At 40.8% G+C, this 23425-nt stretch overlaps 1 protein-coding gene across 1 annotated transcript; it reads left to right on the forward strand.

The window, feature by feature from the left end:
- Positions 1-111: 111 nt before the first annotated feature.
- GCA (grancalcin) lies at positions 112-17538 on the forward strand. The gene is made up of 8 exons (XM_015426234.1): positions 112-353; positions 1590-1760; positions 6988-7057; positions 9708-9751; positions 11304-11451; positions 12859-12972; positions 13463-13521; positions 15582-17538. Exons 1-8 carry the CDS (start codon positions 141-143, stop codon positions 15606-15608), a joined length of 846 nt encoding a protein of 281 aa, XP_015281720.1. The 5' UTR covers positions 112-140; the 3' UTR covers positions 15609-17538.
- Positions 17539-23425: the final 5887 nt, after the last annotated feature.

Below are 23425 nucleotides of genomic sequence, written 5' to 3' on the forward strand. Positions count from 1 at the left end.
CGCCGAAGACATCATTCCCTCTCGCCAGTGTTTGTTTCTCTTTTCCCCTTCTTGCTGATGCCCCTCCTTCACCTCCACTCGGTAGCCAATTCCAGGAAGGGGAGGACATCCCCTCAGCCAATGGCAAGAGGCAGCAACGCATGACGAGAGGAGTAAAGGGACTTCCGCTTTTCTGTTCGTGCGTCGAGCCCGGAAGGAGACGGCCTTTTCCTAGACTCTGGTGGACGGTAGTCCTTGTGGTCGATTTTGAGTCTAACCCCGCTTCGAATTCGGGCAACGGTTTCCCCCCCCTCCCCCACCTCTTAACGGTCTTCTCTCCTAGCGGCGGGATGACGTACCCAGGGTTCGGAGCGGTAAGTACAAGGGAAGTGATTGGAGGGAAGGCCTGTCTGTCCTCCCCTTCTCCGGCCTTGTGGTCTGCCTGTCAGCTTCTTGGTCGTCTCTTCGCAATTTCCTTCCCTTTCGCTGTGTGGCCTCGTCACGGCTCCGTCGTGGGGGCCGGCGCGGCAGGACTGCGGCCGTTTCTCCCTCAGATGATGCCTGGGAGCGGGTGGGCCCTTCAGAATAATTTACCTGAATTCAAGTAGCGTCCGCTCTGCCCTCTCTCGTAATTAGAGGATTGCTGGGGAATGGAAGAACGTGGAGGGGGGGGGGGGGGCCCGGGGCCTTTTTTTGGGTTTTTTTTTTAAAAAAAAAAACCAGAATGGCCGTGCTGTTGCAGTGCCAGAAAATCGCGTTATTCATCTCACAGGCCTAAGGCTGAGAAAGTGTCACGTGCTTAATTTATGCGGTGATGAGGTATTATTAAAGGCAGGGCAAAGAACTCCCGTAAATTAGTAGTCCTCGATGCACAACTGTAACCAAATGAAGCCTCTTCAAAGTGTATGTCTTTAAGGAACTTTTAGAAATTACGGAATGTGCACCTTACTTCAACCCTCCCCCCTATTAAAATCCTGGAAACTATTGCTGTAGTCAAACTAACAACAGTGAATAGTTGCAGGGTTCCATCCGTTTTCATTACTGAATTTAAACTTTACTCTGAGAGAATGTTTTCATTCATTGATGCTTACTACTTTTCCAAACCAAAAGAGAGTAGCAGGCATTTTAGTGTACTGTGTTTGAATCTTTTGGAATTCCACCCAGTAAGTGTTGCTTTCAAGCTCTGGAAATCTTAGGAATATTACTATCTGGCATATGCCTATAGGAATTTTACAGAAATTGAGCATCCTTGACTAACACTTATTCAGAATAAAGGCCCTTATCTTTATAGTCTATGTTTCTGGGAGTATGTTCACTAACCAGGAAATAGAAACATAAGTCTTCATCTGGTTTGTGTGAGTGAAGACACTGATATAACTCAAAATTGAGGATTAAAGGGCCTTATTTCAACCTTCATATGGGCAAACTGTCATACTTGTCATACATCTTGGTTTGGTGTGCCAGTCGAGCTTTTCTATCTTATCAAGATATTGTAGTGGTAATAGTACAGTATACTTACATTTGGCTGTAGGAAAATAAACTTCAATGACAATGCATGTTTATATTGAGCTAGTAAGTACAGTGAAATATGCTTATTCTTTTCATACAAGTATGGCGCTTACCGTGGCCAGATACCAATGCAAATGGCCATGGGTCAGCCAGTCCCAGGAGGAGTACCGAGTGTGGCCCATGCTGCATCTTCTGGATATTCGGTTTATTCTGGTGCCTATGCTGCTGCTGCTGATCCCATGTGGACATTTTTCAGCGCTATTTCTGGACAGGTAAGTTAAAGCTGCTGTCTTCAAATTTTGGAAGTAAGCTGTTTTGTCTATTATAGTAGCAGTCTCTTAATACTGCTAGTAATTTCATTTTAAACACCATTTAGTATCTGTTAATCTTACAGTGATTTGCTGCTGAACACTGCAGTTTGATAACCTTCAGCTTGTCTTTTCTGGTGGGGTGGGGGTAATTGCGATGGCAAGGCTGAAGCTAGTCAAACTACATGGTTATTGGCTTTGTGCAAGTATTCCCACATGGTGGATCACTTTTGTTTGACCTGGGCCTATTTTTGTTGATTACAAAAGTTAAAATAAAACTTGGGGAACAAATTTAGGGTTCTTGTTTCTTGGTTCCAGTCAGTCATTGACAAATCTACCATACCCACGTATTGAAGCAATGGCACCGTTTCAGCTTCCTCTTCTCTCTCTTTTTATTCTGGAAACACACTAAAGAGAACCACTGAATTCTTGTTTTTTTTTTTTTTTTTTTTAGTAAACAAATTTTATTTTCTCAGGAATACAACATATAAAACATTTCATTCTATCAATTGTCTACCCCATTCCCAGTTCCTCCCCTCCCTCCAATGGCTTCCCACAATGCTTCCACCCCTGCTCCAAATTACTTCATATCATCAACAATATCAGTTTTTCATCATTACAATCTAAAGATAACATCGTTTGACTTAATATTGATCTAAACATATTAAGTTTTGTTTCACATCCCAGTTCTTTTCCAGATAAATTTTAAAATCATTCCATTCTCCAAAAAACTCATCGTCTTCTTTGTTATTCAGTTTTTTTGTAATCTTAAACTGAATTCTTGTTTTTAGCAAGAGTTGTTTTGGAAATTAAGTTCAGGTTTAAATGCAGGCCGTAGTAAGCTATTTTAGCTCTGCATATCCCATTCCAAATATTTAAGATTGTGTGGCATACCTAGGATGTTTTTTTTCCCATTGGCTCTGTTCATGTTAAATAATTATTAGACATGCAATATTAAAAACCATGCAAAAGTACCTTTTTATTATTTTTGAGTCTGCATCAAGTTTCTGGGTTGGTATAAGAAGAAGCATATTGCACATATCTAGGTATTTTATAGAGTAGCACCAGTAAAAGAGAACTGGTTAAAAGGTTATAGTGTAAAGATTCACCAAAGGGCATATGCATGGCCCCACAGGTCATTGGTCTCTAGAACGTTTTGGGACTTGTGATGCCATTATGCATTCTCCCAAGATATGGATCTGCATGAAGAACTTCCATTTCAGGTAAGTAACTTTACTTTAGATTTTTCTTTTGCCTTTTTACAAATTTAGGTGATGAGCCACACTACTTGTGATGATGATCCACTTATTCAGCCCTACATACCGGTGTTTCGATAGGGACAGCTTGTGTACAGGATTTCTCTGCACTACAGGAAAGGCTATTTTCAGGTTTTGTTGATGGTAGTGGGTTTCATCAGGTCCAGAAACCTAAATACTTTTAAGATGACATGCAAAAATTAGTATAGTTTAAGAACACATGATCTCTAAGTCAGTTACTCATTTATCTTGGTACCTTTAATGTTTGTAGAAAGGAGGCTGAGCATTTTTAGATTCTGCAAAATTGTAAGTCATCAAAGTGATTTTATAATGAATGGAAAGGATATTCTGGGACACAACATGTGAGTGGTTATACATTTGCAGTTCCTTTCTATTGTTTTTAGGGTGGCATAAATAACAGTTACTCTGGACAGCTGGAAGCTTTGTTTGGATTAGTCATTGAGGCATCAGATAGGCAATGAAGTATTATTGATTTAAAAATTAATTCTGTACACCTTGTGTTCACCTGAATTGGGCCTTCTCATGAACATTAATGATAGCATTATATCCTACCTCTGAAGGTGCCAGCTTGTTAGCAATACTCACATCTGCCTCTTTAGAGGAAACTGCACAGCATATATTTGTAGAAAGATAGGTGGGGTTCAAGTTTGTTTCTGCAATCAGAAGTTTCCCTTAAGAGTACATAACTTCTACAATTTGGGTTCCTGTTTATTGAATTTTACGTGTGTAAACCCTGGGTATGGCCAGTTAAAGTGTTATTAGACTGTCAGTATACACTTGGCAGGAAGAAAGCACAAATGTGGGTCTAGAAAGCTAGTGTTATTTTTTCCTCTTCCCCATTTTTTTGGGTGGAGAATCAGGCAGCTAGTTAGCAGGTACCAGAGCACTCTTCTATGTTTTCAGCCTGGAGAAGGTATGTCTGTTATGAAGGGTGCCATAGCAACTTGGTGAAAATAAAAGACATGGCAGCTCTTCTCTATCTGCCATTTAGTTGATTGGTCAGACATCTGCAGCAAGTTGAAGGCTAATGCTTCAATAGAATAGAAAATAAATAGTATTCATCAACAAATGTAGTCTTCCGTTCAGTATCAATCTTCTGCAGATAAAGAATGGTGAAGATAGGAGTCACCAGAATGAAACCACCTTCTGATGACTTTCTTCATTCTGGCAGTAGCTGTTCCTAGGTTGGGTTGGTGGTTGCTTCTCTTCCTCTCAATTAGCAGTAGAAACTGCTAAAGAACCCTGTGGATTTGATAGATAAAAGTGTGGGTTATAAAACTGCTTCAAGTCTCTAGAGAAGTGGCTGTCTTTTATAAAATACCTAATTTGAAGTGTTTTTGCTTGGTAGTTGTTTTCATCTAGGAAGTTCCCTAAATGGAGAATCTTGGATCCTTCACAGAATTTAGGGCACTGGGTTGTACTTGGAGTAGTAAAGACAAGCTCTGATTCAGAACAACTAGGATGGGGTGGAAGATGGTGGGGAGTTAATCTTATCAGAAGTGAGGATTTGGTGAGTCTGTAGGAAAGTCTTTATAGAAGAATCAGTTTTTGAAAAGAGAAGGGACTTGCCAGAAGTATTCCTAATATAGGGAACTGCCTATAAGTATGCAAAGTAAGTGTGCTTAGAGCCGCCTTCTTCCAGAAAGTCCTTGCATGCATAGAAGATCCATTATATGTATTAGACCTCCCACAAATTCCTGGATTGGTTACATATCCAAAAATAAATGTGGATTGCCGCTAAGGTATGTCTTCAGTGTTTTGCTAGTGCTTCTTGGATTCAAGAGTTGTCCCTCCTTTGGAGACCAAATTGCTGCCATCATTGCATTTCCTTAAAACTTTAAGGCCATGGTTTTTAAACTTGTTATCTTCAAGGAACCCTTTCCATCTTTGCTGGTGATAAGCTCTGCCTAGCAAAGAATTTTGGGGCGTGTTGATAGGGTCTGTTTGGCTGTATGTAAGCCGAGAGTCCACTCAAGAATGAATCCAATGCTGTTTGCAGTGGTGCAGCAGAGAAGATCATTAGTGGCAAGTAAGCTGTCTTTCTAGGCAGCTCGCTCGCCATCATTGATCGTTTCATTGAAGAATCCTTCATACGTTTTCAAGGAGACCTAGGGTTCTCCAGGACACACTTTGAAAAACCATTGCTTTAAGAGTAACTGTATTTATGAGAACTTAAAATATATGGGTGAGGGAGAGATCTTTTATTTGTTTTGCATTTCTCTGCCTAGGATCTTGAACACTTGCTGACTTCCATATTTTTATTAATTCTCAAGTGTAATATTTTAGTGAATTTAGTTTTTTATAGGAGGAATAAACATTCACTCCTGAAGTACCAGTCAAATAAGCACAGTCTGTCATCTGCCATGTAGCAAGACCAGTGGGGTGATGGAAGCGTGGGCCCTGACACTCAAAAGAACTGATCAGGTAGAAATTCACAGAAACATGAGTATTGCTTTTGGAGGGGAGGGTAAACACAGGAACATGAAATCATTTCTGAGTGTTGCTGAATTGCTTTGCATCAGTCAGTGGGGCTCAGAAGTATACTCATCACCAAAATTTCAGTGCTCCTTTTCCTCTGTGAGCTTACCCAATGAAAAATGCTCTTGTTTTTGTGGGTAAATGCCATAATTATCTTATTGTTATATAGCCACATCAGACATTTTCTTGAATACAAAGCCATGTTGATTCCTAGTCTACTAAGCATGTTTGATAGCGCTGTAAATGTTGCACCTTTGCAGTATTCAAGCATAGCTAAAATACGTTTGAGTTCATACTCTCTCCTGCTAACAGTGATATGACTTTTGTATCTGCACAGTACTTATTTATTCAATGTAGCCAGGAGGAAGATGAGCTCTTTCAGGGTGGCGTAGCTAAGACGGTTTGCACCAACCTCCTGGAAACTCCTCAAAAGCCCCATCCTTTCAACTTCAGGTTAATGGGATTAGAATGGGGTCAGAATCAAGAAATACTGGATTTTGAATTTATCTTCACTTTTTTTTATTACAAAGGTTTAAGCCCTGTCTTTCCTTTTAGTTCAAGGCCGCTTACAATTTTTAAAAATTCCAGTTAAAAAAAATAAAACGATAAACCCCAAATCCCTCCCTCCCCCTTAAAAGAAGCTTGTCAATATTTTTATTTATTAAAACATTTAAACTTTCATTGGAGAAGCTCGCAAATAGCACTTTTGTTTGGGGTGTGAGGGATGTAAAGTCAGTTTGGGGAAAGATAGTATAATATACTGTAACACATTACTTGCATACAGAACTTTCTGTATTGGGATAAATCTCTGTGCCAGGTGTGTCCTCCTAGCAGTATTACTCATAGATGTGCCATGGTAGTAGAAAATGCTACACTTCATGCCATGGTGGTGAGTGAATCTTCTTCCTTTGGAGGTTAAATCTTATTTGATCATCTTTTGAGCTTGGGTCCCTGGGAGCAGGAAGCTCTTTTTTTGTGTATGTACACAGTTGGGCTTGAGTTTAATCTGCAACATTTGTGAATGTGTAGTATAAACTTGTAGGGGAAATGTGAAAGGAAAAAGCCTTTCAAGTCTTTATATTTACATGGTTTCTTTAGTAATTTACAAAATGTGAAACATTTTGTGTGGCTTTTTTTTTTAAAAAAAAAGATCAGCATCTCAAGCAACTTCATATGAAAGATCTGTTACTTTGTACCACTACAATCTCAAATTAAAATATGCTTCATTTTAAGTTGTATATAAGATTTCTGATTTTCTATGTAGAGTATGATCTCAGTATGGTAGACTCTTAGATAAGGCATTCTTGTGAAGTATTCTAGGTCTGCAAGTCTGGCTAAATTTTAGTTGGCTGTGTATTATTCGTGTACACTTCATCTTGTATGACTAAGCTGGTCCGTGTCCCTGAATGTCAAACATATCTGCATTCACTTTACAGGATGGTGAAGTGGATGCTGAAGAGCTACAGAGGTGTCTAACACAGTCTGGAATCACTGGAACTTACACTCGTAAGACTTTACAGCCCCTTTAAATTAAATATTTGTGTACTATTTTGTATGCGCTTTTAATTTTAAAAAATCAACATCTCCAGAGAAAACATCTTGCAACAGGATATGTATTGTGAAGAGTTACAGTAACATTGTCTCACATGGATACAATGACAAAGAATCCAGAGAGCTATTTCAAGTGTCTCCTGTGGTATTTTTGACTCTTCTTAAATACTAGATTGAGGCAGTCAAACTTGCTTAATGTAAGAGCCACATAGACTAAACGTCAGATGTTTGAGAGCCACAAGACATTAACAGATATTACACGTTTTTATTTAAAATATGATTTGCTTTTCATTAACATTAAATGAGACTGCCAAAAATAAAAACAAAAGGGGTAAAAACAGATATTGATAACAATATTTATTTGTCCAGTGATGTTTATTTGTTTGATGATATTTATTTGTCTAAGAGAGACAGAGAGAGGTGGAAAGAAAGAGAGAGAGAGAAAGGTGGAAAGAAAGAAAAAAGTGGAAAGAAAGCAAATAGATGGGGAGAAGGAGGAAGGGAGAGGTGAAAAGAAAGCAACTTTAGAAGAAGAAGAGATTGGATTTATACCCCGCCCTTCACTACCCAAAGGTGTCTCAGAGCGACTTACAAACTCCTTTCCCTTCCCCTCCCCACAACAGACAGCCTGTGAGGTGGGTGGGGCTGAGAGAACTCTGACATAAACTGCTCTTTTTCAAGAACAGCTCTTATCAGAACTATGTCTTGCCCAAGGTCATCCAGCCAGGTGCAAGTGGAGGAGTAGGGAATCAAACCCGGTTCTCCCAGATTAGAGTCCGCGCACTTAACCACTACACCAAACTAGCTCTCTTCTTTAAGTGCATCCTCCAAGTTCCCTCCCTTCCCCCACACCGGCTGTCTTGGAGAAGGGATTTAAAGAGACAAATGCTTCCTCTAAGCTAGCAGGTGGGGGGGCTTTGAGAATGCATTTAAAATTAAAGTTGCTTTCTTTTCCCCCTTCTCTCCACCTCAAGCCTACCCAGGGAGGGAAACACTGGCTGGGGAAGGAAAGTCCAATTGGGGAGGCATGCTTCCCCAGCTGTCCTGCCAGGAGCCACACAATATGTTTGAAAGAGCCTCATGTGGCTCCCGAGCTTCAGTTTGGCCACCCCTGTACTAGATGCTTGTGCGATGTATGCTTTGGTTTGGCATTGAGATGACAGTAGTCAGGTTGCTGTTTACAAAACAAACACCCTCTTTTGAAGTTCTTCAGATTGAACTTCTTATCTGGTCTACCCTGAGGGCCAAACAGAACTGACCTGTAAATGCTTCTGCCATTTTAAAGATGTTTAAAAATGCTGTGAGTGCACTTGAAAAGACTCCAAGGTAGGGGAGAATAATAGACAAGAGTGCCTCAGCCCATTGGGCTGAGGACCTAATCAGGATCGGATCCTCACAGTATTTTAAAATTGGTTTTAAATGGCAGAGGCATGCACAGGTCAGACATGTAGACATCATCATGTTGCTTTCCTTTAGTAGCTTTTCCTTATGAGATCTTTTTGGGACTCTAATCTTTGATGGATACTTTCTGCTCATTGGAGAGGCATGCATATGAATGTTCTTCTCCCCCATGGTATCTTGCACAGAAACATATTGCTAATACACTAAATACTGTGCTACGTGTCTTGTGACTAAAAGAAAAAGGCCACCTCAGCCAGACCAAATGAAGTCCAGTTCAAAGTTAGTCCTTTGAAATCCCACGGGTTGAAACTGCATGCATAAATATTTCCATAATTTAAATTCTGGATCATGGAAGTTTAAGTAACAATGAGATCTCTGCACCAGCATTCCTTGCATGTAAAGTTCCTGAAGTGAGCGCTGTGCAAGCAACACTATTTTGTGTACACCTGAAACGGAATGGTTGGGATAGCCATGGTATATTGTAAAATTAGTCTTGTGTAATAGAAAAAATATCTATTTCATAATTGCATATACATGGGTTTAGCATATAAGATGCTTCATTTTCCATGGAAGCTGTGAGAAGGTTCAGAAGGCAGTTGAGACCCCCTCAAGCCATTATTTATGTCCTCAAATACTGGTAAAGCTACGCTGTGTATCAAAAACTTTTGGACAATAATATTTGTTTTTCTTTCTATTTCCTGGTCCTTCTGATAAGGAATTCAACTTTTCAGTGTGCCAGGAATTGCTTGAAGATCACCTTCCAACTGAGGAAGCATTGTCATAGTTCCAATTTGATGTCAATTTCCATTACTCTTCTAACAGTGCCATCCTAAGTAGACCTATACTGTTCTAAGCCCATTGATTTCAGTAAGCAGAAGGGTGTCACTGTACTTAGGATGACACTCTGTGTTTTGAATGGCACTTTCGGCTGGTAACACTTTTCTAGAATAAATTTGACAGTGTTTCTGTTTGCATACAGATTATGCAGGTTGTATAGAGTGGCAAAATAGAGGAATTTTTTCTTATCAGTATGTATTCATCATGAATTTCTGTTTTCAACAAATTAGTCATTGTATAATTGTACTTGGATCGTTAGTTTTTATGAACTTCACTGTGGTGCTAATTATGACAGACTAATGGTGGTTAAGGCTGAGATCCCTGCAAGGTGGCTTTGTAGTAATGCTTCCTTTGCTTATAATTTCAGCATTCAGCTTGGAGACCTGCAGAATTATGATATCAATGTTGGATGTATCCTTTTTATAAACAATGGTCAGATGGAACAATCAGCTTAGTATTGCATTCATATAGTTGGGTTATGTTTAGGGGTGCAATGGAACCAGGGTTTAGAGACTGGTCTCAATGGGAATTTAGGAGCGTCTCTGGCTTGGATCCAACACCTTTGCTCAGTGCATGTCTCCCCGTGGGTGCCAGAGGCAGTCCTCTGCTTTTCACTGAGCCCCTACATGTCTAGCTCAGAGGAAGTGAGCTCTGCAGCAAGGACTGTCTCTGTAGCACCTGCAGAGGTTATATGCACAGAGCAAAGATATAGGGTCCAAATCTCTATTCTAGACCACAGCACAACTTGGGAGAAGTGAGTGGGAGGGGAAGAATGAGAACTGAATGAGAACTAAATTGATCTGGTTGTGATTATCAGGGCTAAGCTGCAACCAAAGACATGGGAGTAAATCCCACTGAACTCAGTAGGTCTTGCTGGTGACTTGTAAGGTAGCTTTAAACAGATGTTAGATACATTTCAGAACCTTTGTTCTGTGTCTAGTGTTAATAGGATGGGATGCTTTGATAGTCAAAGAAAGTGTCCACTGTTTCAAAGCTTGCTTGCAGTTCTTCTTCCCCACAAGGTTTCAGTACTTTAACTGCATGTTTTGTTGTGTCATGGGTGCTGGTATTAAACAATCAAAAAGGCCTGTTACATTCCCAGGCTATTCCTCACTTTGGTGAGTTTGCAGCACTCTCCTGAGCAAAGAAAATAGGAAGGTGGGTGGGACCATTCATTAGGCCAGAGTTTGACTTGTTCCACATAATGGAAGCCATAGAGGCAGGGGACCAAGTAGCTATTAAAAGGTGCTTTGTGTGTATATATACATCAAAAAGCATCTTTTCACTTTCTCTATGATGACTGTCTTATGAAAAGAATGTTTTGTGACCTGTATTCTGGTTTCTGGTTTATGTTAGTAAGGAACTGCCTTATAGTGGGTTGTATCCTGCAATTGCATTCCTCTAATGCCAGAGTGTCTCTGGTGTGAGGACCTTCCTCCAACACATGTAGGAGTGTCTCAGCACTACCATGAGCTGAGGCAGAGTTATACGATAGTCCAAAAAGTTAGGCTTCTGCTGATCTCTACTCCAGCTGTCACTGCATGCTCATTTGTCAGGCAAGGGTCTTTCTCAAGCCTGCTGTTCAAGTTCCTCTTTAAAAAAGAAAAACCCTTCAAGATTTCCTGGGCAAGTATTGAGGCCCTGTGAAAGAGTAGTTTTGTGACTTTCTTCCTGGTTTCTTTTATGGTAGTAGAGTTATATGTAAGGAAAATGTACTGGCAGCTGACAAAGTATTGAATAAAAAACCATGCACCAAATGACAGATTATAACTAAAAAGTAAGCTGCATCTCAACCTCTGCCTTCCTGGAACCCTAAGAAAAGAGGACATTAGTAAGACAAAATGAGCCATTATGTTAGTAGACCTGTTTTTTCACCTAGGTTGCCACATTTGGCGTGGTGTTGCTTTATGAGTAGCTGTTTGAGAATTCTGTTAAGTTTTTTTTGTTAACCAACTGACCTCAGAGAGATAATACTGGGAAAATGGGCTTCAATGAATTTAAAGAACTCTGGGCAGCTCTAAGTGCTTGGAAGCAAAACTTCATGATGATTGATCAAGATCGAAGTGGAACTGTAGAACTTCACGAATTGACTCAAGTCATCGTAGCTATGGGTAAGATAACACCAAAACAAAATAGATTGCTTTCAGACCTGTTAAAGACAAACTCTTGTCTAAAATTGTATGCTGTGTACACGAATCTTGGCAGCATTTCTTATTGTCCATATAACTTGGAAATAGTTTTGATGACCTCTCACAGGCACTGCAGCAATTTTGAATGTAAGATAGTTTGTTTGAAAGTAGGCTGTGTACTGAACATGGTATTGTTTCTATAACTTATCAGTGTAACTTCCAGGTATTGTTGGTGGACTCCCAATAAATTTGCTCAGCAGCCAGCTGGTAGAAGAGACTGCAGCACAGCACTCAGAGTTAAATAATAGCTGGGTATCCTGAAGGACAGGTGTTCAGAGAACCTTTCTTTGGCATCTGAAAGCAGAATAGTAAACAGATTTGTGTTTTGGAATGTAGAAACGAGGCCCTCATCAATGAAAATATCTTCATATGGCACAACAATTTTTGAAAACGGGGTCGGGTTAAATGAACATTTTCAGCTCCTGTTACCTGGCTTGTGTAGCCAATGAGTAATGTGATGTCGAGATGCTTAGAGGTATATGGTTTAGTTCCAGTGGTTGGGGTTGGCATTTGTGGGCCTTTCTTTTAGAGCTAAGGACAACTGATTGATGGGACATCAACCTAATCTCACAGGTTCCAAGTAGGACTCTGTAGTAAATACGCATGTATGATTTTTAGATCAGAATTACAGATTTTCTGGCAGACTCCAGTCTTGGAACCCAGGTCTTTCCAAAACAGTGCAGAGTGGGATTGGAGAGGCAAAGTGGTGGGGGAGGAGCACATTTGCTGTGTTGTATAAGAAAGTGGGTGAGGTCAAGTTAAGCACTCCCCATCTGCCCGTTCTTGGCAGCTAGTGGCCCCTTCATTATTGCTTTTTCTTTATTTGATGGCAGATCTGGGTCTGTCTCTGGCCATCAGAGTGATAAAGCAATGTAGACAGAACCCCATTGACTTCAAGCCATTGCCTGGAATAAGTCTGCATAGGATTACACTGTTAGAAGGATGTGATTTAGACAGGGAGAAACTTCTACAAGACTGATCTGCTAGTCCTAGATGAGAATCCAGAGCAGCAATAGAGCTTTCAGAAAGGAAAGATAGATCCAGGTGGGTAGCCGTGTTGGTCTGAAGCAGTAGAACAAAGTTTGAGTTCAGTGACACCTTTAAGACCAACAAAGTTTAATTCAAGGTATAAGCTTTCGTGTGCAGGCACACTTCTTCAGAAGAAAGGAAAGATGTCCCTTTCCTGTTCAGCAGGTACTTTATCTTAGTAATATGTCCATTTAGTTGGCTGTCAGGGTTTTCCTTTTGGTTGTCATGATTTGTGACTGTTGGAAATAGTCTCTGTATGTTTAACATCCAAAGCCTTGTAAACTTTTTTACTTTATCCAGGTTATAGGCTAAGTCCACAGACATTAATTGCTATCGTCAAACGTTACAGCAAGAACGGCAGAATTTTTTTTGACGACTATGTGGCTTGTTGTGTGAAGCTTCGGGCTTTGACTGGTGAGTTTTGGTGACTAAGGATTCTATTCCTCATGCATATTTTCTTAAACCATAACTTCAGAATGAGGTTTAATGTAAAGACTATTGCAGTTTATTAATCAAACTGCTTCTGTTTCTCCATTATAATTCAGAACAACATGCAATGTATCATGACAATTGACAATTCAAGGTAGTGAAAATAGCATTAAGACTTAATTTCCAAATGTGATATTTTAATTATAGTTACAAACACTGTAAGCTTGAAAAGCCATTTCAGTAAACAATATTTGAAGAGGTCTCTGCTACAGTGTGTGAATTATCCATTTTCTATGACAATTAGTGGAATTAATTGAATAAAAGAGTATTAATCATTAAAATAAAAGGTGTCATTCAGAAAGATGTAGTCCTTTGCAGGCTGAGGCATTTAAATGCGGTTGCAAATCAGTGTTTGAAATTAGCACAGTACTAAAGCGCAAGATTTTGACAACAGGAACTTATCTATTTCTTGTAGATTTCTTCAGAAGACGAGACAGCATGCAACAGGGCATTGTGAATCTTGTATATGATGATGTAAGTAGCAGAACTGGCTATTCAGATTCTATAGAAGGTGCCCTTACAAGAGATGCATGATGTAACTTGGTAATCTGTTTTCTATTATGTGCTTGCAGCATTTTCAGGAGTTTTTTTAAGCACTCGCCTATCTCCAAGTAGTGTTGGCATTTACTGTCAAAATCACACGCATAGGCCTCCATGCAGTAGGGTGACCCTGGTCTCCTCGTCTCCTCAGTTTTGTTGCTTTACATTCCTACTTAATTTGTTTAAAATATTTACATACCACACTTTTCATGTATTGCTTGAGGTCCTAGTAGCCTTGTTCACAGAATATGGGAGTCACCTGTCTGGATGCTTACAGGTGTCAAATAATGACGGATATGTGAGGCAGGCTTATTGCCCCAAGTGATATCTACTTGATGGCTGTATTGTTTGAATTGTGTGTCACTCCCTAGTTAAGACTGCAGAGCTCCCTTTTGTAATTTCTAGTAGTAGCCTCAGTGGTAAATTTTTATACACTTGACTGTGCTAATAATGAAGCCTTAACTAAGATAGCCCCATTCCAAAATGGTTTTGCATGCAAGGGCTGTGAAAAAAATACATCTGCAAAACAAGCTGTGTTTCTAGCTTCAGTAATTTCAAGCTGTAGCTTCTGGTATTACCAGTTATGATTCCTTAATAGCTGTGACCACAGCATTGTTTTCTTACTAATATCCAAAATCAGTCTCCTGCTAACATAGTATTCTGGAAAAGGTATTGTTCTATTTCTTTTCTGTGTGTATGTGTGAGTATTTTGTGTGTGTGTGTGTGCGTGGAAGTCATGGTTGACTTCTGGTGGCCCCTAGTGGGGCTTGGATGTTTCAGAGAGGTGACTTACTATTGTCTGCTTCTAAGTCCCAGCCCTGGTATTCCTTGGAGTTCTCCCTTCCAAGTACTTGCCAGGGTCGGCCCTTCTTAGCTTCTGAGCTCTGATGAGATCCGGCTTGCCTGGGCTGTCCAGGTGAGGGCTAAGGTATTGTCCTAATTCTGAAGCTGTATTCAAGGCCTGAAGTATTGTGTTTATCTAGGGCGTAATCATTTTTAAAGTATGCAAACACTGGTCCTTAGTTTACAGGGTTACATAACCTGTTTCTCAGACTGGAATATGTATAACTTGTCAGCTGTCTGGGGCATTTAACTCATGCAAAGTACTGCTCTCCCTTCAGACTTTTCTGCACCATTACTTGACGCATGAAAGCTACCTAAAATTTGAACTGAATTCTGTTGGAATATTATTTTCTTGGTTTCTGTTTTAAGTAAAACATCTAGGCTGTGATAGCCATATCTCTAGACATGTGAAGGCCGGGGGGGGGGGGGGTCTGGAGATCCCTTCCCTTGTCCCCCCCCTCCGGGGCCTTTTTCAGTTTTTCTGATGGAAATTTGGGGAGCACTGGGGAAAAATCCCTTTGAGGGAATGATTGAAATGTGCTAAGATAGCACAGGGATAACTTATCTCTTTTGCTTCAGTATTGAATGTATTTGCAGTTTTGCTTGGAGAAAATGAATGCATTTATACCCTTTCTGTAAAAGATGTCATTAATACAGTTTTATATGGTTAATTACAAACAGTTCATTGTATGTTAAAGTAGCAAAATAGTTTAGGTTTGCTTTTTAGAAGTATTGCATATATTTCAAATTTTCCCAGTTTTTTCTGACAATCTTATGTTTCATATCTTCCAAACATGTGGAAGTTTTACATCTACATATTGCATCCCATGTTCAGGTTACAGGTATAAAGATATATGTATACAAGGAACATCGGCTTATCTAAAGCTAAGGCACATGTATAGCCCACTGGGATACTGGGTATATTTAAGGCAATATCAGTTTTGTTTTTATGATAGTGTACAGTGTAGGGAAGATTTCTGTGGATGATGTACAGGGATACTTTGTTGTTTAAAAGTCAATTTGAGTTGTGTTCCCTCTGTCATTCTTTGTAGTGTCTTTGTGAAAGCTGCTTATTAGGATAGTGAACAAAACATGCAGCCTCTGCTTGAATATTGATAGTTCTGACGGAATTAAATGTACTTCCTTTGCAGTTCCTGCAGTGCACTATGGCTATCTGAGTGCCAGCTGTTGAAGAGAGTGCCAGAATATGACCCATCTGTTTTGAGGAAACTAATGGATGCTGTGAAAACGAGGCTGCCACTGACTTTTTCACGTTTCTGCCCGCTAACGCGTATCTTCTGTATAAAATACCTTTGATTTTTAGTGTGTAGTTCAACAATAAACAAGTGTTCATATTTTACAGTAGTTCTTAGATGTGTGCCATTCTTTATGCATATTGATGTTAGACTTTTAAAAAATATTTTTGGGTTATGCTCTCAGGATCAATTAGAGAAGATACACAATCATGGTTTATGTCAAGGTTCTAAACAGGGTTCAGCTTATCCTTAAAAGTGCAATGGGCCTGTTGTTTGGAACCACCATAAAAGCTGGCTGCTGAACAGCAAGCTTTCTAGTGGTATATGAAAACAGCTTATGCTGCACATCTGTCAAATTCTAAATGTACAAAGAAAACCCATCTAGTTGATATCTTCTGTGCTGTCTTAAATAAAACAAGCTCTTGGATTTGTTTTCAGCTGAATCCTCAATAGATTTACTCAAACCTAGCCTGGCGGAATATGCTCATAGTAAAGATTATTTAATGGTGGTTGAACAAATCTTTCTTAGAGCTATTTTTTATCTTTAAGATCTATTCTACAGAGTAATTCATGTGCCTCTGTAGGGCACCCACCACTTCCCTTAAGTTTAGAACATTTGAAATGCTTCTAGGTGTGTAAAGGGGGGGGGAGGCTTTCTAATTGACCCTTCAGTGGGCAGTTTTCACATGGAATTCCAACATTATCTTTGCAGCCCAGTAAACAAATGCCTGACTTTATTATCCAGACCAGCACCGTATGTTCCCCCTGCACTCTGCTGCATGAAAATAGACCCATGTAGCTTGCTAGGGAAGCTCCTTGTTAGGTGAAGGAGTTCCTTGTATGATTACAGTGATGTCAACAAAGACTCTGAAATGGTGCCAAGACAGCTGTGTCTTCGAGTGATGTATAAACTAGGCCCAAGGCAGTCCCTTGCACTGTTCAACCCTAATTTATACACCTATTTTAGGATTTGTGGATTTGAGTGAAGCATCCAAGTTGGCCTGTGGCTAATGGATGGACAGTGTTTAGTTACTTTCTAACTACTCTGTGCTTACCTGAAATATGCTCATCCAACCTTATTAGCCATTGTGTAGATGCTGCTGCTCGACAAGAAGGGGTTGCCCTGACACTTTGTTGTTGCTCCTGCAACACTGACCGTTGTGACATGTGTGTCATGAGTCTGTTCAGCTATGCTGCACAGAGCCACTTGGCAGGCACTGGTGGAAGAAGGTAGAGTTTGATTGGCCCTCCATGTTGCAGCCCAACCACTGTTGTAACAGCCAGTGTGTCAGCTTGTTAGTGCAGCCCAGCACTCCGTGGTATCTCTTTGTGTGTGTTAAATTAGTGCTTGGATCCACTCGCTTAAGCAAAGTTTGCCTTAATTAGCTATGAGGGCACAAATTGCGGATGACCCAGGGTCACTTGAAATGTAAAGGGTCAATTTACCTGACAGAAGCAGTAATTTCTCATGCTAGTTAAGACACTTTGTGTGGAAATCTGTAATGTATGTATACAAACCTATATTGGTATCTAAATACTGTGTTTTCCCCCACCCACCTGAAGAATTATACTAGTATCTGGATTCTTTTTATAAAATGTCTTTCAGCCCCTGTGACTCTTCCTTTGCAGCTGCCAACATGAGTCCTACATTTGCATGCATAATTTTGCTGTTCACAATTGTCAAGTAATGGTTGTAGATGATTTGCAGTCTATGTAGAGACTTCTTTACCGTATGAAATTGCTGGATACTGTCCTAACTGTACAAATGCTCTTGTAGTAACTATTTTCATTACCATCCTGGCCAATTGTCTGAAAATAAACTTGGAGCTGGCTTTATATTCTTTCATAGAAAGGCTGTGTAAATCTGAGAGATTCTTTAGTAGATCTTATAGGATAATTTCATTACTTTTAAGAAAACCTTGAATTCTGTATAAACAATGCAGCATTTTGGCAATGCATAGGAACAATCAAAATGTTAAGATTTTTTTTTTGAGGGGGCAGTCTATATTTCTGAGGAGAAAAATATGGTCCATGCCTTCTGGAACTGCAGCATACTATGTCTTGTATATAGAAAACTATAATGTATGGGAGAAAATACCCTTCTTCCAGAGTTGCTGTCTTTCATGTACCTTGTGTATTCTGGTAATCTGAGTTACCTTTACCTTCACGCAAATGTGCTTGATTTTAGAAGGTGCGGGCTTCTGTATTCCACAGGAACAAGGCATAGTACTATAAAAAGTCATAATACAAGCCCTTGGGAAAAAAACTAAACCTTTTAATGAAATTTGTCTACTTACTAGGAGACTATTGTTAAAATACTACTAGACGACTTCCTTGTGCAGGTAATAGAACAGATAAAATGTAAGTTGCAGGTTTGGGTAAAAAACAGTGCTTTGGGGCAGTGTACCCTATAGTGACCTTTCTCCAACGTGAAGAGAGGGTCCCTGTTGAACCTCTGTGAGATGAATCCACATCAGTGCTTTTCAGTAACTGGACTCTTCTGAGCGCTGTTCCCCATGGTTTCCACTGAATATTCCAGGAAAGTGCCCAGTTTCTAAGAACTGGGATTATTTCATTAATATGGGCCCAAGACTAACAGTTTTAGTTTTAAGCATGAAGCAACTTGTCCATGATTATATAAAAACCATCAGCATGTAGGGGATTGGTCTCTGAGCTGGGTCAGCATATGGTGGTGAAATGGCATACCACGAATGCTGGCCCGTAAAACAAAGCTCTCCACAAGTAGGAAACTTAGCACAGGGAGAGGTTCTAAATACCTATTCCTCTGCGAAAGACTAAAAACATCCGGTAAAACAGTTCCAGAGACCTCAAATCTTGCAAAATATTTTGTAATAACTGACTTGCAAGCTGCACCCTTCATGCCATGAACACATGAAGCTGCCCTGTGCACAAGTTACATTGAATGTATATACGATGTATGCATGAGTTTTCTTGATATGGGCATTGGCCGATTTTCTTGTTACATGCAATGCATGTATAGCTGGACATGTCACATTTATCCAGGTATTGGTCTCTGGTTTAATTTAAAGTGAGTGTATTGTGGCTCTTACAGATGTGCACAAGTCCATGCAGGATGTGTTATGTGTGCAGTGTAACATGAACCGGGCTACTGAATCAGACCATTGGTCCATCAAGGTCAGTAACGTCCGACTGGCAGCTACTATCTATCTACTGTCTGATTCTTGAGCTGGAGAAGCTGGGGGTTAAACCTGGGACCTTCTGCATGCCAAACAGATCATGCCAAACTGAGTCATTGGCCCATAGGTACAATAGGGCCAGCAGTGGCAATGAAAGACAGCCCTACATACCTAAGAGGTGCTCTGATAACTTAGAGGGATCTTTAATAGTTCCATATTCTGGGGGGGTGGGGGGTGGTACAAGTCATATAATAGTCACAGGGTTCTGACAGTTAATGGGAATTGCAAATGTGGCTCTGCATGATCGGTGGAATGAATAACACTGATCTATGTGATGTCTTAATGGTGGTGAAGAGGCAGAAAATTAAAAGCATCCTGTTTGTGCCCTGCATGAAGCTGGATCATTTGGGAATGGTGAGCTATGAATACATGTCGGTCTGCATGTCTTGTTTATGGGTTACGTCATTTTCCCTGACCCAGCAGAAGCTCAGAAGAAGAAGAAAATCACACAATCCTTCAGTCATAAACCTGGTTTAAACTTTTGCAGCTCTACTATTTTTTTTTAAAGTTCTAATTAAGCAAAGGTAATCTGTACATGAAAGTAGACTTACAAATGTGGACAGGCAAAGGATGTGTTTGAATGTGTTGAAAGATGCCTGAAGGTTAATAATGGGCAGGTTGCATCTACTAAAGTACATCTGACAATCCTCAGTCAGGTCTGCCTACAGCCTTCACCAAAGCAAGATCAGTGCTGCCATTTGTCTAGCAGCATGGAGAGCCCTTCTGGTCTCTGCTCCTCTTCCTCCCCTGATAAATGGTGTAGCCAAAGTTAACCATGTCAGGTAACCGGCAGGGAGTGCAGAGGCCAGCAACGTGCAGACTTGGTAAGCAAATTAAATGGAAGTGAGAAGTCCTGTGCCTTTAGTATGCGTTCTATTGACAGCCACTTCCTTTAACTTAATGGTTCTGTTTTACTCTCCTGTAAAGTCTATGATATACTATTAATGCTGCTCAGCCTTCTTCTAGTGAGATAGAACTTGCTCTTTTAATCTCTGCTGTGTGCCTTGCCCCATGTTCGAGTTGATCTTCATTTTTCCCTGCTGCAGTGAGCATCAATATGCTGAGAGGCCATGGCTTACATTTGTTCATTACTGCAAAAAGACCTCTGACTCACCAAAGCTCCTGGAACCGAATCAAACTTGGGGTTGTCATCAGTGCACCCCCTGGAGGCAATACTTGTGTTAGGATTGTGTTTGTGTTCCAACTATTCTAACCGACTCTTGGAGAGTATGTTTAGTAAAAAAGAGAAGGCTGTAAGAAAAAACTGGACTAAACAAACCACAAGCAGCAAGGAAATATAGCCAACATTTATTTTTGCAATCTAAATTTAATGAAGTCATACTTCAATATGCCATTTTCATGGGCCAATGGCACTCCATTCAGTGTTTTTAAATAGACCTTTAAAATACCATTGAATTCATATAACTATCGGTTCACTGAAATATGCATTTTGAACCCTTGTTTGGAGGTTGGGGGAGGGGGATCAATGACAATTCGTAGGTTTAGATTCCTCACTTGAAGCTGATGAACCTTAGCTGACAGGCAGTTGCTACAAGAGGGCTCATTTGAGTCGGCTGGAGCTTGGGAAATTCAGTTGAAACCCAGCTGCATAAAAACTGAGCCAGGTAATTGACATCTGCCCAGAGAAGATGGGTTAAAATATGCCAGCAATGCATAATAGGAAGGGAATCGGGTTACTGGGGTTGAAGTTATTCTATGTTGAGATCCTGACGATTACCACTACTTGCGTACATAGTGTGTTTAGGACACATCTTGAACCAAGGTCCTGCAGCGTAGCTGCTTACAACTGATGTTGATGGGGAGCCACTCCACACAATGTGGAAGTGCCAAGTGTACTACTTGAGTAGATATCAAAGTGTGGGAACATGTGAGCATGTGCATGCACTGGCAGCCTCTCCTGCTTCTTTGAAAGATACAAAGGTATATATGCATGCGGTTTCTAGGTTAGAATATTATGCTTCTCCCTGGCAATCCTTTGCATATGCAATTTGTCTTCTGAATGTTCTGCAGCCATGTGGACTAGTAACAAGATGATATGCTTCTAGAATGAGCCAGGCTGTGCCGAAGTGCCATATATTTATCTGGGAGGAAGTATCTGACAGCTGCATATGTATGCTGAACCCTAAATCAAACACACACTCAGCGAGAAGCAGCTACATCCACTTTACCAGCACTATTCAGAAAAATCACACTCTGAAATAAGTTTTCTGCTGCTCTTAAAAACCGAGCCCAAAAGAGAGAGAAAGCTGCCTTCCACAATGGCACCTTGGCCTGCCCCCAAAGCAGGAGAAGTTGCTGCATTCTTCATTATTCATTCCCAGCTCTTGTCGCCCTGACTTCCATCTGTTCCAGGGCCAAACTGAAGTCTTGCTTGCATCATCAGTCAGGCAAGGAAGATGAATCTGGGGAGAGATGAGGTAGGAGGCGTAGCAGTGGTGGCCACCTCTCTGACTGCCTATAACCTATTAAAAGGAAAGGTGCAGTCTCCAGATTGCAGGCTGGCAACCTCGAGCACAGCGCACACAGAAGCGGATTCTTCCAGAGAATGAGCAAAACCAATCGATAACACCCAAAAGTGGATAAAATTTAAAACTTTGGTATTCCGATTGTACCACCCAACTTCTCTTGTCATTCCCTTCGAGAAGAGAAGTTGTATTGGAGTCTGGATTCTTCTAGTGTTTTCAAAACTGCATCCTTCCATGCTCTTGAAAAGGCCAGGTTAGGAGGAGATAGCTAATGGCCAAGTGTAGTTGTAAGCAGTGTTCCCTCTAAGTTGAGTTAGTGTGAGCTAGCTCACAGTTTTTTAGCTTCCAGCTCACACATTTTTGTCTTAGCTCAGGAAGGATGGCTCCAGAGCAAACTAATTTATGCAGTAGCCAAACCGCTCGCTCACAACTTTAATATCAATAACTCATAAAGCAGAATTTTTGCTTACAAGACTCCACAGCTTAGAGGGAGCATTGGTTGTAAGGGGTGAAGGTGGGGTATAAATCCAATCTCTTCTTCTTTGGCTTTCTCTGAAACACTAATTGAAGCAAAACTTGCTGCTTTGGATCCAACATCACTACTTGACAGAAGTAGTTTTCAGCTTCCCCCTTCCTCAACAGTCTCCTGCACTCCTAAATGATGGTGAATGAAGGTCAGGACACTGGGCCACTTCTAGTGGTATGGAGGGCTGCCACAAGGAAAGCCACAAAGTGGCCTTTCCTCCCGCTTCTGTGAACCTAACCTCCTTTCACATAGCAGTATGCCATTTATGGGAGGTGGAGGGAGATTCTGGCAATGTAGAACCGTGTCTTGAACTTTGTAAAGCTAATTAAAGAAATGTTTTAGTGGCTAGTACTAGCATGCATTCCTCAGGTGTTAGGTCCATGTCTTCCAGTTCCTTTCCTTTTTGGTCAGCATAGCAGCAGCAGCAGCAGCATTTGGCATTTACCCTTCAGTCAGAATCTGTGAGCTACTATTTCTCTTTTTTTAAAAAAACCCTATGTTGTATTTTCCTTCTGAAATCTTTTGGCTTGGGATTTTTGGAAGGACTTTCAATCCATGAAGCATGACTTCTTTCCTCTTTCCCACTGCAGCCGCATGTGCCCTTCCACACAATGTTGCCCCTGGGGGACCCCTAGCAACAAAATGAGGGGGGAGCCAGATGGTCTGCCATAGGAGGGAGAAGTTGGTGGATACCCTCTGTGGGATCCAGTCCTCCTTTTCTATCTTGAGGCTGGCTTTGTCATGAGTCTCCTCCTCCTCTGCAGGCCGTGCATCTATGGCACAGGAAACTTTGGTTTTCTCAACCATTTTGCACCACTGAAAAAACAAAGGAGAGGGAACAGTTCTTGCTGACAGGTTCTTCTTACTCAGTTCCCTTGTGCTGATGGCACCCTGGTCTGACGAGTACTCCGACTCTCAATGGTAATTCAGGTAGCACAGAAGAAGGACGGAGTCAATGAAGCACTGCTGCTTTTAAGATGCAACATCAGTATAGCTTCATCAGTGCAGCTACATCACTTGCACTGCCTTCACAGGCAGTGAAGTTAGGAGGTGATGGGGTCTTTCTTCTCAGTTGTAGTGATGCTGCCTGTAAACGGCAGTCTATGGCTTCTTCCACATGGGGATTCTTAACCTGTGTGTTACGCCTGAAGCCACCAGATTTAAGGGAAATGTCCACATGACCCTGTTCTCATTCTGAGCGCATCACGACATTCCTAGGGCTTTCCTCTTTATTCTGGAGAAAAGACAAAATCTGCTTTTCTCTGACTAAAAGGGCATACTGTGTCATGTCTGCAGACGGAGCATCAGTCTGCGTGTTTCATATCTAGCCACCATGGGGAGGGGGGGCTGAGCTAAGCTCTGCTTTCAAAATGGCGCAGGGCAGCTCAGCTACATCCATCTCCTCTTGTAGCTGCTAGAAAGCAGAGAAGGGATGGGCTAGCAATAGGGTGGGACCTGGGATATTTTACTTGGTCAAAAGCCCACCACATGTTTCTTCCTTTTACAAAT

Source organism: Gekko japonicus, unplaced genomic scaffold (assembly GCF_001447785.1).
Source record: "Gekko japonicus isolate JY-2015 unplaced genomic scaffold, Gekko_japonicus_V1.1 scaffold399, whole genome shotgun sequence".
Taxonomy (NCBI): Eukaryota; Metazoa; Chordata; class Lepidosauria; order Squamata; family Gekkonidae; genus Gekko; species Gekko japonicus.

Coding starts and splice junctions, on each gene's coding strand:
- GCA (XM_015426234.1), top strand. CDS start 141: ATGACGAGAGGAGTAAAGGGACTTCCGCTTTTCTGTTCGTGCGTCGAG. Junction 354..1,589: donor CGTACCCAGGGTTCGGAGCG/GTAAGTACAAGG, acceptor TTTTCATACAAG/TATGGCGCTTACCGTGGCCA. Junction 7,058..9,707: donor AATCACTGGAACTTACACTC/GTAAGACTTTAC, acceptor TTATAATTTCAG/CATTCAGCTTGGAGACCTGC.